The following is a 14702-nucleotide window of genomic DNA, read 5'->3' on the forward strand; positions in this document are numbered from 1 at the left end:
CAGTAGGTGGGGTAAAACTGGGACCTGCTAGGAAATGAGAATGGGAGTTGTAGGGAGCAAGGGGGAAATCGCATTCTAAAAAGACTAGGCCTCTCCTCCTCCCTGGAGTATGTAAAGTATGATGATGAAATTAGACAACACCATATAATGGATTTTTTCCCCCTCTTACAAGATAGAGGGTGCTTGCTCACTGGGTGTCTAATATTTTATTTTCTCGCATTGTTCAGTGTGGTCTTATGCCATATTTACTGCTTGAAGACCAAAAGGTTCAGTTCCTTTTGGGCTTTTTTGTGGTGCTCAGTTATTATGCTAGCTGACTGATTCACAGATATAATTAATTAATTCAATATATTAATGAATGAATTAATTAATTAATTCATATCTTGTGAGAGGAATGGCTACCATTATTCTTAATTTACAAAGAGGAAATTTGAGGCAGAGAGACAGTAAGGTCAAAAGTGTCCATGAGTTTCGGTATGTAATTTAAAGTGCCTATTACCCGATTTTTCAGGGTATATAGAACTTTCTATGCTGACAGAAGAGCACCTGGTTGCTTCAGCTGTGTCCATGAAGCTTGGCATTTCTGCAAAGCAGAACCCTGGTCAGGCACATGGAAAAGAAGGAACACACAGTTAGTGAAAGTTTAATTATTGGGACTTATTGGCATCAAAAAGGAACTCTGCAGCAGAGGAAGTCAGTTCTCATGACAGTGAGACTACCCTTTCTCTTCTGACAATCCCATCTCATTCACTTCATACTTTACAGTGTTTTCAGCAAATGAGGCAGGGTCCTAAGCACTGAATGAGTTCTGTGTCCAGTGAAAACATGGAATTTAATTAAGACCCTATCATTGTACGCACACACAAACAATCTGAATTAAATTTCCACAGATAGCCATAATTTTGTGAGGGGTGATTTTGGGTGATATGTTTTATATCTGTATAGTTGGGATAAAGTTGGACAAGGTTTCGAATGCAGAGTGTTCTTCAGGCCTGAGGGAGAAAGCATGTGCAGTGGTTTTTAAGAACATGTCACTGTGTAGTCTGGCTTCTTTTTTCTTTAGGTTTGGCATAGCATTTTTGCATTTCTGCAATGCATTTTTGGCTTTCCACCTATCATATTCTTTTAGCATATTTTTTGTGTAAGTAATGCTGGAAAAATAAGGTGCAAATATTTAACCTTTATAGTAATTACTTGGAATGTTGTACTATGGGATGTGGTACATTTTTCATTGCTTGGAGGCTTTTAAAATCAAGATTTTGTGCTCTCTCTAAATGATATTGTGGTTGACCCACTTGACTGGGCTTGGTACAGAAATTACTGATGATATTCTATGGCATATAATACACAGGATACCCAGATAAGTCATTTTTTTTCTTCCCTTCTGTGTGTGGTGCAATGTTCCCTGTGTTTCATTTCTGTGTTGAGGACTGCTGATGTACAGCCTGGTCTTATAAATCCTGTCTGTTAGCAGACGGAGATTAACTATATCTATCTCTGTGTTCCTTTGGGGAGGGAAGGGACGGGAATGTATTGCGCAGACAAGATTCAGCTCTGTGATGCAGGTTAATGGATCTGGGATGTTTCCTTCTTTCCTCTGTGTTGCCTGCAAGTAGATTTGTCTCCTGTAGTGAGTTCTCTGGAGTGTCATGTGACTCTATGACTGTGAATCTCTTAAGATTTTAGTGTTGGAGTTAAAAGGAACTGACCCAGTACTTAATTCCTAGAAAAGTCACAAGTTTCTCTTGCTGGATTATGAATCAATAGTGTCACTGGTCCCAACTGTCTCACCAAGGAAGAAGAACCCCATTTACTTGAACAGCTTCACGGTTCTTGTGATTGGCCAAGGAGTTGATGTCATTCCTTCTCTCTGACTTTTGGTCTTTTATTACTTTATTGATGAATTCAGTGCTCCATCTCCAGCTCCCCTGTCCTTAGCTATGACATAAGTGATGCAGAGGACAAGGTAGAAATAGATTTATGGAGTAATGGGTTTAAAATACTAGTGGGCCTTTCCCCTAAATTCCTTGTGTTCCTGAACAACTATTGCTCACAACAGGTGCCCTTGCACAGTACTGCCTGAACTAGCTTTCCAGGAAGATGCGAGATGCTATCAGTGTTACCTCAATATACATGGTACCAGGTTATGCTCATTAAACTGCTTAAGTCTTATGGAGATGAGTTTTTCTCTTCACTAAGGGCCCAGCTTCAGAAAACCAGTATGTGCTGTTTCAGAGGTGCTGAGTACCCTCAGTAGCTATCGGAAAGAGGGGCACAACTGTTATCTAACTACAGCACAGCCAAGCTAATTTTTCTGATAACCTGTTAAACATCAATTTTGGATTATTGCTAACACAAATCTGGTATATTCTTATTCATTTTTTATATGCATTTGCTACAATATGAATCTTTTGTGCTTTTACAGTCAGATCAAGTAATTCTACTCAAGTTAAATGACTTTACTGGCTGACTCCAGAAGCTAAACTGCATTTTCTGAATCCCATGGGTGGTTAGTCACATACTTCCCACTGAAGTTCTCTGGACTGTTGTGTGACTCTATGGCTGTGCATCTCTTAAGATTTTAGAGTCAAAGTGAACAGGAATTGTCCCAGTGCTTAGTCCCTAGAAAAGTCATGAGTTTAGATGTGTTGCTTTGCTTTAAATCTTAAATAAACTTTACTTTGGTTGCAGTAGACTCCTTTTTGTGACTATGGCTGTGCTGTGTGTACTTATGCAGGGGAATGTTGGCTATTCTCCTCAGCTCTGTGGGAGGGGTTCCTTCCAGCTGTGCACCCTCTTCCCCATCCACCCAGAAGGCGTTGTCCCATGTTTTGATTTTCTGGCAGTAAGACTGCCCCAGGGCTCCTAGGAGGGTTATGGTTGACATAACCACCATCTGCTGCAAGAAAGGAGTGCTGCCAGCTTGCCTCTCCTAAAAGCTTTGTCAGTGGAGAAGACAAATAGCTAAGCATTTGTTTTATAGTAAAGGGCTAGGAGTAGTGAGGAAATCAGGATGGAAATGAGTGTCAGAGTGTGGTGGCTAGAAACTGCAAAGTGCATGATGAATGTTTGGACTTGAAGGACTTGGAAAAGGTATTCATTTAAAAGTATTCTTGGATCCGTAGATACCTTTTTTGCCAGGATATTAGAATTCTTGATGAGCTGTACATTTCTGAAATATTTAGGTGCTGTCACAGGCCTGGCTATAGGTATGTATTGCTCAGGTCATACTGTCACTCTGCTTCTTTTGCTGACCTGAGAAAAGCAGGGGAAGTACTGTCTATAAGATCAGTTTATTGCACTCCAATAATATGGGAAAAGGAAAAAGAGAGAGCTTGTTCTTACCTTCCTTTCTCCTTCACGTTGGGAACATTATGACTAGCAGGAGAGGTGGTCACCTGTGCCTTGCCTGTCCTTTCCAGTGTCTGTACCAAGAGGCACAGCAGACTGAAACTAGTCAGGGTGAACATCTGCTTTACTCTTCTGCTCCTGTTGGCAGTCTTTTGCCCCCATGGACTGCTGCTTGCAACTCAGCCCCTGCTGTAAGCTGCAGATCTCCTCGCTGCCCCCAGCAGTCAACAGAGACTGCAGAGGGAATACAAAACAGGGCAGGTAGTAGGACCCCGGCAATGCTTCCTCTGCTGCCCAGGCTGGAGCTTGCTGCTGATTCCCTGAGCTGCTGTGATCCACTCTTTTCATGGGCCAGATCTGACCCACGGGCCATAGGTTGCCAGACCCTGGTGCATGTGACTGAATGTTGTGGACAGGACCCACAGTACTGGTTTCCCTCTGAAGTGGAGAGAGGCCAGTGGCATTTGAGACCCAGCTGGATGCAGGGTGCTCACTGTTTTACATTATATACAAACCCTCTGCCTTTAGAACCTACTGAACATGAGTCAAAATTTATGATAGCTTCCATCTCCATCTCTCTTCTTCTGACATACAGTCATTGAGCTATGTTTTGGGCAACAGAGGATATTGATTTTGGTTGGGCCATCAAATAAGGTTTGGAGATACTTGCAAATACTGCTTCTAGATGGTAGATATTGTTAGACTCCTTCCAAAAATATCACTTCTTCCCACCTCCTCCACTTTGTGTTCTTACAAGTCTTCTGCAAATGTATTAGCTGCCCAAGAGATTTTTGGTAGTGGTGCTTTTGCCCAAGGCCAGTATAGAATTGGATTCTGCTGCTGCCGTGTAAGACTTCATTTTGTTGGCAAGGAAAGGTTACAGAACACTCCAGTCTCCTTGATCCAGCTAGATTTTTAGACTAGCATGATTGTTTTATTTTTTCCCTTTGGGGGGTCTAGGATATTCCAAGGTTAAGTCCAGAAGGCAGATATCTTGTGGAAACTCTCGTGCGCTCTTTAACTCTTATAAACACTTCGGTTCTTGGTCTCATATGAAGCATGGCATTTTTCCCAAGCCCTAGTGCGTGTTTAACGTGATCCTTGGGCACTAGCACAATGCTGGCTGAGAATGAAAAGAATTTTTACATTAAATCAAGAAAAACAACTAGAGAATCTCACAGTGCAAATACATACTTTACTGTCTAAAAAAGAGATAGCGAAACTGGTAAATATTAATATCAGACAGAGAAATCCCTACTAAAAAACAAAACAAGAGCTTAAAACATTAAAGACCTGTCAAAGACAGAGAATTGTAACCTACAAAACTCTGGGCAACTGCTCAGGGAGTGAAGAAATAAACAACTAGTCTAGACGAATACCCAGCTGGCTCTACTAGTCGATAGTTTAAATTGCTTGGGCATATTTTTTTAGTGTTTTTATAAATATATACCAAACCTTCCAGCCAAATTGGATAAGCTCTGCGATTGTGTCACAAACTCATTCTGCAAGGACCACAAGTAAGGGGGGGCACAGGCAATTTTTTTTCTCTGTTTTTACACTCTCTTTAACCTTTGTTGACATTGTTAATGAGGTTACCAGTCCTTGCCTTATTTAATTAAACCAAGTCTGCAAAAAATCACAGTCCTTAAAATGTTCAAGAACTTAACTGATGGGCTAGCACATCTCTGAAGATGTTCCTGTTATAAATTTAAAAACATCTTAGTCAAGCATTTACTCTTTTTTTAGATATTGCATGCAGATGACTGTTGCAGAAGATGCTGCCCACAACCCTGAGCTCTGACTACTCAGCCAGTCAGCTCTCATTGCATATCTATCTCCAGGGGAACCAGCACTTAGCCAAAGAAATAGACTGTACACAATGGAAGAAAATGACACCCCTCCCCCCAAACAAAATAAAACAAAACAAAAAGCCTGCAACATCTACGTTCTGCTGATATTTTGAATTATTGAAGATATTACGAAGATACTAGCATTGGAAAAGTACAGTTTCGTTTCTTTGAGTTGGAGTTGCACTGAGAATTGACCCAGACTAATGATTGCATAATACTTCATAATATGTAAATATTATCACAGGATTTAAATCCACTGACTTCTTAATGTACTGCTGGCACTTTTATGTCTCAGTTCTCTGCTTCATTAAACTTGTCTTTTGATGTCCAGTTTCCCAAATTGTGGGAGAAATTGAGAAATATAGTAAGTTAGTAGGATGAGTTGACAAATGTACCATGAAACTCTCTGAGTGACTTTACAATTCTATTTTATATGTTGAGTGGTCACAAACATTTTTCTCTGTTCAATGTATATGGGTTTAAATGGCATCCTTTTGCAGGGACATGTTGAATACAGTGGAGAGGGTAAAAACAAAGAGATTTGTTTGTCCTCCGGGTATTTTGTCATATGCAGCATATAGTAGCTAAACATCTTTTAAGCAGATCTACATCTTTTTAAACATACAATGTTTTGCTTTGCTTCTGAGGCTTTCATAGCACTGCAGGAGGTGAATTGCTGTAGGATTGGACTAGAGATGATAACTGGTGTGAGGAGGGCAATTTTTTTTTACTTATATTATGGATTTTGTTTCGCATCCTATAAGTATCGTATGACTTGATTATCACCAAATCATTAATTATCTTCTTTTTTTTATTTGCAGATTCAACTCCTTTTAAAAAGTTAGTTTAATATTTCTGGGCCAAATGACCTGGTCCTCAACTGATATAAATCTAGGAAACTGAAGTCAGTGGAACTATACTGACTTACATCAGCTAAAGTTTTGGCCCTTTTGTGAGTGGGTAGTGGGGGGTGTGTGCATGTGTCTGCATACATTAATCAAAGAAATGAAATTTCATGTTATTTAAACTCCAGTTTAAGTTAAATTATTTTGTGGTTTCCACATAATATAAAAGATATATTGATGGCTATCTTAATATGATTTAATTAAAAAAAACCCCCAAACCCAGCAAGTTGCCATTTTGCTGGTTTGCTTTAGCATAGGGCAGAATGTATTGGTATCTCTGTTTCAAACCAATGGCAGTCTGAGAGTTTAAAAGGTGTTGTAACATGTATTTGGTTTTGAATTAAATTTGATTGATTAATTAACTGTATTTTGGCTAATTGAAGAAAGGCCTAAGAAAACTTGGAGATAACTCATAAAAATCTTAAAAATGAGCTATAGAACCTACTTTGCAATAACATCAAACAGATTTTTTTCCAATAACGACTGGATTACTAGCTCTGGCCTGGGCCCAGCAAGTTGTCAGCACTTTGTATGCCTCTCCCAAATGGTTGGTCAAACCACCTCATTCCATTTGCACAGCATCCCTGGAAGTTCAGTAGAGTCCCATGAGCAAAATCTGTCATATACCAAGAGATTTTGCAGTATCGAAAAATGTCTATTTAGGACAGTCCTAATGCTTGTCATGTGAGTTAAGAATTAAACCCATATATCTAGTTGTGAAAGTCCTAATGTAAGAGCTTTTAGTTTTGGTGAATACAAGTCTTATTATATTGTTACAACACCATTATGGCTCCAATTGAAGAAGCAGAGGATGCTGAACAAAATTTTGTGATATAGTTACGTAGACATTGCTAGTGTCTGGGCTAATTGCTTTCAAAATGAGACCCTTTTGCTTCCTGATTAGAATATAAATAACTAGTGAGGCAATTTGTCTTCCTTACATATCTGTGGTATACCTTGATGGACCAAGAGCATGGCCTTATCATCTTTTCTATTGTGTCTTAACATGATTAGGAAAAAAATCTTTCTAAGATTCAGGCTTGCCTATTTGTAGCTGTACTAGTTAGCCATATAATAGCCAAAGGGTAAGGAAGTCAACTGAATGTTCAGCTTGCTTAATTATTCTAACACACCTGGGAAGCAGGGCCTTAATTAAGACCATGAGGACCCAGCCATTACATGCACTGATGCATTTGGAGCATAAAGTGTTGTAACAGGTACCAGAATCTTCAGCGCACTTAGGATGAATTGAGGGCATTTGTACCCGCCACATTTTTTACCCTTTCTTGTGCTGCAACAGTGCAACTGTTTGCACAAGTTGGTTTTCTGGATGCCTTCAAAGTTTTTGTGGTGCATTAAACTAAAACTCCTCGGTTGTAGTTTAGTTTGGCTTGTTGTGAATTAAAGCATCGCATCCATGGATTCCATGCGTACAAACACAAAGGCACTCAGAGACATGTAATGAGTCTCTTATCTACCAGATGTTGCTTCAAATTGCTGCTGCTGCTGCTTTTTTTTTTCTTGTGCCATGTTCTGGCTTTCTGCTCCCAGAGCTGTATGGCAGGGCACAGGGTGGAGAGCCCCGGGCAGGCCTGGGGGGCAGAGTGTCCTGTTCTCCTGCGACACTGGCCAGGGATGGAGCTCACAGCTGCGTAGCAGGGTACAGGCTGGGGGGCCCCAAGCCCAGGGTGAGGGGAGCAGAGCAGGACTGTCCCACTCTCCTGCGGCGCTGGCCAGGGACCGGGCTTAATTCATTCAAAAACCTAGTATATGCAAACGTTGATGCAATGCTACAAAATAAACAAGTTTAAATTTTATAACCTATATAATTTAATGAGGATTAAACCCTGTGATGTGTACAGGCACCCTGAGATATTAAATCCTTTGCTTAAGTGCTTAAGCAAATCTCTTAAGTGTTACAGTAGGACAGGCTGATATGTAATGTGGGAGTACAGTTGGAGTGTTGTAGCTATAATGGTACATGATATGTGAGGAGCAAGGGGGTTTTTTGGTGGTAACTTTTTTGGAGCAACCGTATCATTGGGAGAAACTGGGGAAAACAGTACTTTCTGGCCAAAAGTGTTTCTAACATTCCTCCCAACTATATAGTCAGTCCAATAAAATATATCATAAAAAAGCCCCAAGAACTCTTGCTTCACACACAGTATGAGAGAGAGATTTATTTCACATGTGTGATATGCTACTGTGTAGAGTTCATATACTTCCTTCTGAGGCATTCTCTGCTGGCCATAGTCAGATGGGAAATTAGAGTAGATGGACCTCAGGTCTGGTTTCAGGATTATAAATCCTGTGTAAATTATCCATTTGAGAACCCATCAGTGTACAAAGGTCCTGCACAAAAGCAGAAGACCCTTGAGTATGTCAGTGAAGTAGAGATGGGCCACTGTAGGTTATTACAGGAAGATGGAGAGAACTGGAGGATCAATGAGTTGTTTGTATGAGAGATGATTGTAGTGGACTCAGCTGCCAAGTCCCTTTCAACTATCAACGTCATGGCAGCACATAAGGATAATTGCCCCAAGTATGCCATGCCCCAGATGTAAAACACTACTTAATCCCTTTGAATAACTCTTACCCCTGAAGTACACAAACTACACCAGAATCTTCCCATGATCAGCCTAGTGCCTTACCAATGATGAGACTAAATATCCCATCCTAGTTTTTAAAAAAATCTGGTCATGTAGACCTTACAGCCAGATTCAAACTGTTCTTGTAGGTGCTTCCAATTAGGAGTTGCATTGCCTGATGTACAGGCAGCATGCCCCAAAAGGGTGATTCAAGCAGAGAGGGTTAGGCATATTATACTGAGCAAGCTCCTTACTGAGTCAATGGAAAGAGTTGATTGCCTCCAAAGGGGTGATGCAGAGCACCTCGGTGCTGGGCAGGGGCTGCTGACGACAGGCTTGTGGGATATGCTAGGAGTGTATCTGAATTCCTGCTCCTCTTTGGAGTATAGGAGGCTACTTCAAGGCTATGCTTCAGGCACCTCCATGAGTCAGGATCCAGACCACCTGGAGAAGAGGTGTCTGTTGATATTGACTGCGTTGAATTCAGTATAAAGGACAGGGCTCATCATTGTTCTATCTAGAAAACATGGTCGTACCCAATCTTCTACCCAGTGGCTTAGTGATCAGAGTATTTGCCGAGGAAGCTGGAGACCAGGGGACTTGCTTCTAAGACAGTCCCATCAACTATCAAACTATAGAATTGCAGGGTGCAGTGCAGCCGCTGCTTGTCTGTTGAACCTGGGTTGCTGTGCAGCCAAAGAGTGCAAGTGTTGTGGTCAGCAAGAGAACAAACATTTCTTTTTTTTCTCTTATAGCTTTCTTGCTCAATAAAGAGAGCCTGGGAAAGGGGAATCCTGGATTCTTGCCCCTGCTCCCAGGGCTATTGGGCACCTTGGGTTTTAACCAGTGCTGAGTAATATAAAATATATACATAGTCCTGTCTGATTCTTGAACACTTGGTTGCATAATGGATGGCTTTCAACTGCAAGGGGGAAGGGTTGCTTCCACCTGTGTGGGCCGCGCCCCGATCCCACCTTTGTCGCCAGGTGCAGCGGCGATTCCGATCTCATTCCCATCGCCATGTGCAAGCCGGGGGCGAGCCGGGCCCATCTTTGTTGCACACGGGCTGTGGCCAGCAGCCCGGGCACACGGGGCTGGAGAGAACCGCTGGGCGGTTTAGCGCACGCGAGTTAGAATTAGTTACGGAGGCATAATGGTTGATTGAAAAGATTGTTTACTTACACCCAAAGATGGTATTGGTGTAGGCTGGACAGGTTTCCAGGCACAGCTTCCGCTTGGATCCTCACTAGAGGAACATGACAAATCGATTGCTCCCACGGAGTTGTTCAGGCTCCGCGGGTCTGGTTCAGTTAGACTCGAAAAGTTTCCCCGGAGTTACTTAAGCTCCGCGGGTCCGAAGTTACAGGAAAGGGATATGTCTAGGATTGCGCTCGGCGATGGGGAGAGGCGAGAAGCGAAAGCTCCGTAGGCTTGGTTCTATTGCCTCTATTGCCTGGTTAGGGGAGGCGCATTGGGTCCGCGAGGGTCCGCAGCGCTTGGAGATCTTCACACAGAATCTCTCTCGTCCTCCCTCCTCCGACTTGGGCGGAAACTACCCAAGCCTTTTGTATGGCTAGCAAGCCAATCACTAGCCGCCACGTGTGCCTACATTAGGAATGGGCCAATAATGTGGCGCGAATCCTAATACAAATGGCGGGAACTTCTTTACAGCGTGTATCACCATGATGCAAAAGAGATGCACCCTGCAAAGAAGCTGTAATCTGGCGGGAAATCCCCGTTGTACCAGAGTTCTCTCTTGCAGCAGAGAACTCTACCGTGCAAAGAAAGCGACAAATTGGCGGGAAATAATTTAGCGGTGCCGAAGCGCACAAACAAAAAATCACAACTTTGGGTTGTGACACCACCCAGCCTGTTCCATAGCTTGCCAGTTACAGTACTCTTCTGGGAACTCAGAAATGTGGATTTGTAAACCCTCAGGCTGAGGAGGGTCTAAATTCCTGTTTCCTACTTTGAGAGCAAGTAGTGTAACCCTTAGTTTACTATGTAGCAGGTTGGCACCACCACGTGCCCAGTGGGCCACTGTAGTAGCTGTGCTTCAGTATCATCTGTCACATGCTCTGTGAATGTTTAAGAGATCAGGGTCTTAAGTGGAGTCTAGGCATCTCCCAGCTCTGATCTGGATTGCAAAGGAGCTTAAGGTTAGGAGCCTGTGTGTTTGATCTAGATTGTTTCTGAGCCTGTTCAGATCCTGTGGAGTTTAAGGAACTTCTCAGGCCAAAATGTGCATCTAACACTTCTAGGTGTCAGTGGTTTTGCCTCTGCTGGTGTGAGGCCAGTCAAGATCACTTTTAGAAGATTAGGCACCTGAATATCTCTTGCATCTCATTTAGGCACTTCCAAGGGAGATTTGGATCTGGTTCTTAATGTATTGTCATTCTCAGATATCCTTTTCTTAGAAGAAACAACAGGCATTGTTGAGAACTTGACTGCCCCATGCCCACTATTTGAAAGCATACTAAGCACCTAAAAACATCTGAGTAGCATTATCTGACTAGGATTGAGATTTTTAGTAGATACAGGTTTCCCTTGCTTTATGCAGGTTCTGTATGTGCGAATTCGCTATTATGAAATGACCCTTTTTATACCAAAAATTCGTTATATGCGAGGTAAATTCACTCTTATGTGATCGGTGTGGTGGAAGCCCGCAGTCAGCTGTTTTGTGCAGTGCACTGTGGGAGTGACGCATACCAAAATATAGTCTCCTGTGTGGATTTGTGATTCTTGCTTGTTGTCTGCGACACGTGTTTCTGTACTTGCTGTCCCCATTATGGTAACATTCACCACCACCCTGTGCTTGTGTGTACCATCCGCTGTTGGTGAGTACCAAAATTGTCTTGTAAAAGTGGTAGAAATGGGTCTGGGGGTAAGTACAGTCAAGGTCTTGAAACGTATTCCTACTTGTTACATTGTAAATTGGGTTCCCTTTGCAAATTCTTGTTATGCACCATTTTCCAGGAACGCATATACAGCTTAAAGCAAGGGAAACCTGTAGTGTATTGAAGGGATTTTAACCACAAGACAAATGTGGGGAACAAGCATATAGTGTCATGTTATATGGTATCCTGCTTCCTGCTCTAGAAAAGAAGGGTAGCAGCTTATAAAATGCTAATAACCTGACTGTGGTTGTGGATAGACTAGATTGGAGAGCCTTGAGTGTTTTTCCTTTTCCCTTTTAACTGCAATTTTGTTATTGTACTGCTGCTCCCATCTCTACTAAATATGGCTTTTGAAATGTAAATCATATCATGTTCTCAGAGATGCATGACACCCTCAGCACTTTCTCTTTGCACTTCAAAGAGCTGCGTGGTCACACTTTGCATCTCAGCAAAATTGCAATATTTGCCTTCAGAAGATCTCCTTTAATGTGTACAATCAATCCCTGATAATGTGTTTTGGGGTTTTTGTTCCATGGAGTTTGTTCATTTTAATGTTGCTACAGGTCATCAGGAAACATAATCTTTTCTTTTTTTTTTTTTATTTCTCAGTGAATGTGCCTGAGGGGGGGGAGAGAAGCACAAGAGAGACAAGACAATTGAACATCACTAGTGACCGAGTCCTGAAAAAAATGATGTTGGATGAGCAGAGGATGAGAACTAAGCTTTAAAAGGGAAATAAGATTTCAATGGACAGCTGTCTTCACTTTCAAATTCATCATGGCCAAAATCTTGTGGCTTGACGGTTGAAGTGACGGTGCTAGACTTGGTGTTTGGGTTCAGTGCAGATTCTTTGTATCTACGGCTCAAAGGACCTTGGAGCAGGTGGGAATTGGATGATGCTGAATGCAGGAATGGGAAGAGAAATGGACTCTGACAAGCTAAGATGGAAGTGACTTGACAGCTTTGAGCCTTGCTGTTCCCTCTATTAAGGACAGGTTAAGATTGGAATCACAATCTTTCCTGGCAGAGCAGTATGCAGGAAGCTGGTTTTCAGGCCACAAATGCTTTCACAGGTAAGGGCCTTTTGCTGTTCTAATTAAACTAAAAATTTCTGTGCAGTTTGCTGTTACTTTGGAAAATAAATGTCATAATTCCATTATCACTTTGTGAACACTAAACTTCCAGTATAATAATTGAACTCCAGTGGTCTAAGATGACCTACTCAGTTTTTGAGTGATATTTTAAGATCTGAATCAGGTGGCTACATGCCTTAGAAAAGGAGCACTTCATCTAAATTTTCCTTATTGGATTAGCCTCATGGGTCCTGAGGACCTGTTTAACATGCACAAATTTTAACTGTCCTTCATTTTAATATGCATGTGAGGTTGTGAGAGATTACAGTTTATAGTCGGCATTGTTATTCTTTACTTGAGAGCGGCCTGCTTGGATCAATGTTGGAACACTCTATTTTGGATTCTGTAGACCTGATAAACCTTTTCTTTGGTCATATTTCTGTTTAGTTGTTGGAACTTTAAACAAATAAAATAACTGATCCAAATATGTTTTCCCATGCATGCAATGGAAAGAGAATAGTAAAGAGAGAGCGTTAAATAAGGCTGCACATTCTTCTTGAGAAAACCTCTTCTAATAAAAACTCCAGTAGTGTTTTCTTAAGAATCTTTCAGTACATTTTTGTCAGGTTATGATGACGCTATTGCTTTGAGAAACTTTGAGAAGTTTCTGTAGAACCCTATTGCTTTGTTCCCTACTGCCCAACAAAGACCTAACAAAACTGGAATTTCTGTCTTTGGAAAAATCTTGATAATGCCTGCACACCATAGCACAAATATGTCATGCATGTATCCGGCTTTATCAAGGTTACAAATATTTTTCCAATGTTTAAATATTTGAATTTAATAAATACTTACTGATTTAAAAATGTGTAATTTTGATCTCCATGTATATGTGAATGTACACATGTGTGTGCACATACTCACATGCATATATGCAGATACATGTCCTATCTTCTCTCAGAACTACTCAGGTTTTTTTTCCCAGGGCAGAACTCCACTTGTTCATTCTGGGGATAGTACTCTTGTCCACAGATACCTGTCTCACTATTTCTCACCAGAATTTGAGCTTTAGTCTTCCACTGAAGAGACTCCACCAGTGAAATATGGCTAAACCTCTTTTTCTAGGATTATACTGTCAGGCAGCCTCATGTGAAGCATGCTTTGCCCCAAGTACTCCTTCCCTCTTCCTCACACTAAAGAACTATACTCTTAATGACTTGCACCTTGTATAAAGGCTTTAGGAAATGCCCCCAAAATGAGTAAGTCTCCAAAACAGTTATTAGAGAATTTAACCGTGTTATAGAGGGGTCAGGCATTCAGGTGACGTATACCTTGCTTGAAACCTTGTTAGTTTATGTAAAGATTAGGAGAAAAGTTCATGGTCTTCAAATTTGTCTCAAACCTACTACCCACATTTCATTTCCAGAGATCATTCCTCTGTTCTTATTATGAATATGAGTTAACCTCAGGTAGGCATTTATTGCTTAGGGAAATTGCCAGGAATGTATATCATATCATTTTTATATTTAACAGTTGCGAGCAAAACAGTGTCAGCTGTGTGTTGTTTCTTGCACAATCCCTACTCTTGCTTAACTTTGTGGGAGTGGTGGGTTAGCAACACATCATAATAATATAGTGTCTCTTATGTAAAAGGGACTTGTGTCTTATCTACATTATATGGATAGAGAAGGAGGTCGTTAGCCATGTTAGTCAGGCAGAGCAGAGGGTAGAGTTGTATCTTATAAGCTGACTGAATCATAGCTGCATAAGTCTTCATGAGCAGCACCTCACTTTGTCAGATGCTAGCTACGTGAACTGTTGCAGCTATGATGCAGTTAGTCTGTAAGGTGCAACTCTACCCTGCTTTCATTTTTATGTACTATAAACAAGCTTTGATATCTTAAAACTTGTGTACTGTTGGTACTGAATATCGAGTGATCACAGTACAGTACAGCAATCAACCTAATCTTTTTAACCTTTCAACTGATTTTGTTTGTTGTTGTTGGAGCCTTGATATGCTGCTGTTTATTCACAATAC

At 41.3% G+C, this 14702-nt stretch overlaps 1 protein-coding gene across 4 annotated transcripts in view; it reads left to right on the forward strand.

Moving 5' to 3' along the window:
- LDLRAD4 (low density lipoprotein receptor class A domain containing 4) overlaps positions 1–14702 on the forward strand; it is a 479210-nt gene that overhangs the window by 160663 nt on the left and 303845 nt on the right. For all 4 annotated transcript variants that reach the window (XM_019490346.2, XM_019490348.2, XM_019490345.2 and 1 more), the window contains one exon: positions 12201–12664. In XM_019490346.2, the coding sequence (XP_019345891.1) occupies positions 12625–12664 (40 nt within the window). In that variant the 5' untranslated portion in view covers positions 12201–12624. The remainder of the gene's footprint in view (positions 1–12200; positions 12665–14702) is intronic.

Source organism: Alligator mississippiensis, chromosome 3 (genome assembly GCF_030867095.1).
Source record: "Alligator mississippiensis isolate rAllMis1 chromosome 3, rAllMis1, whole genome shotgun sequence".
NCBI classification, from domain to species: Eukaryota; Metazoa; Chordata; order Crocodylia; family Alligatoridae; genus Alligator; species Alligator mississippiensis.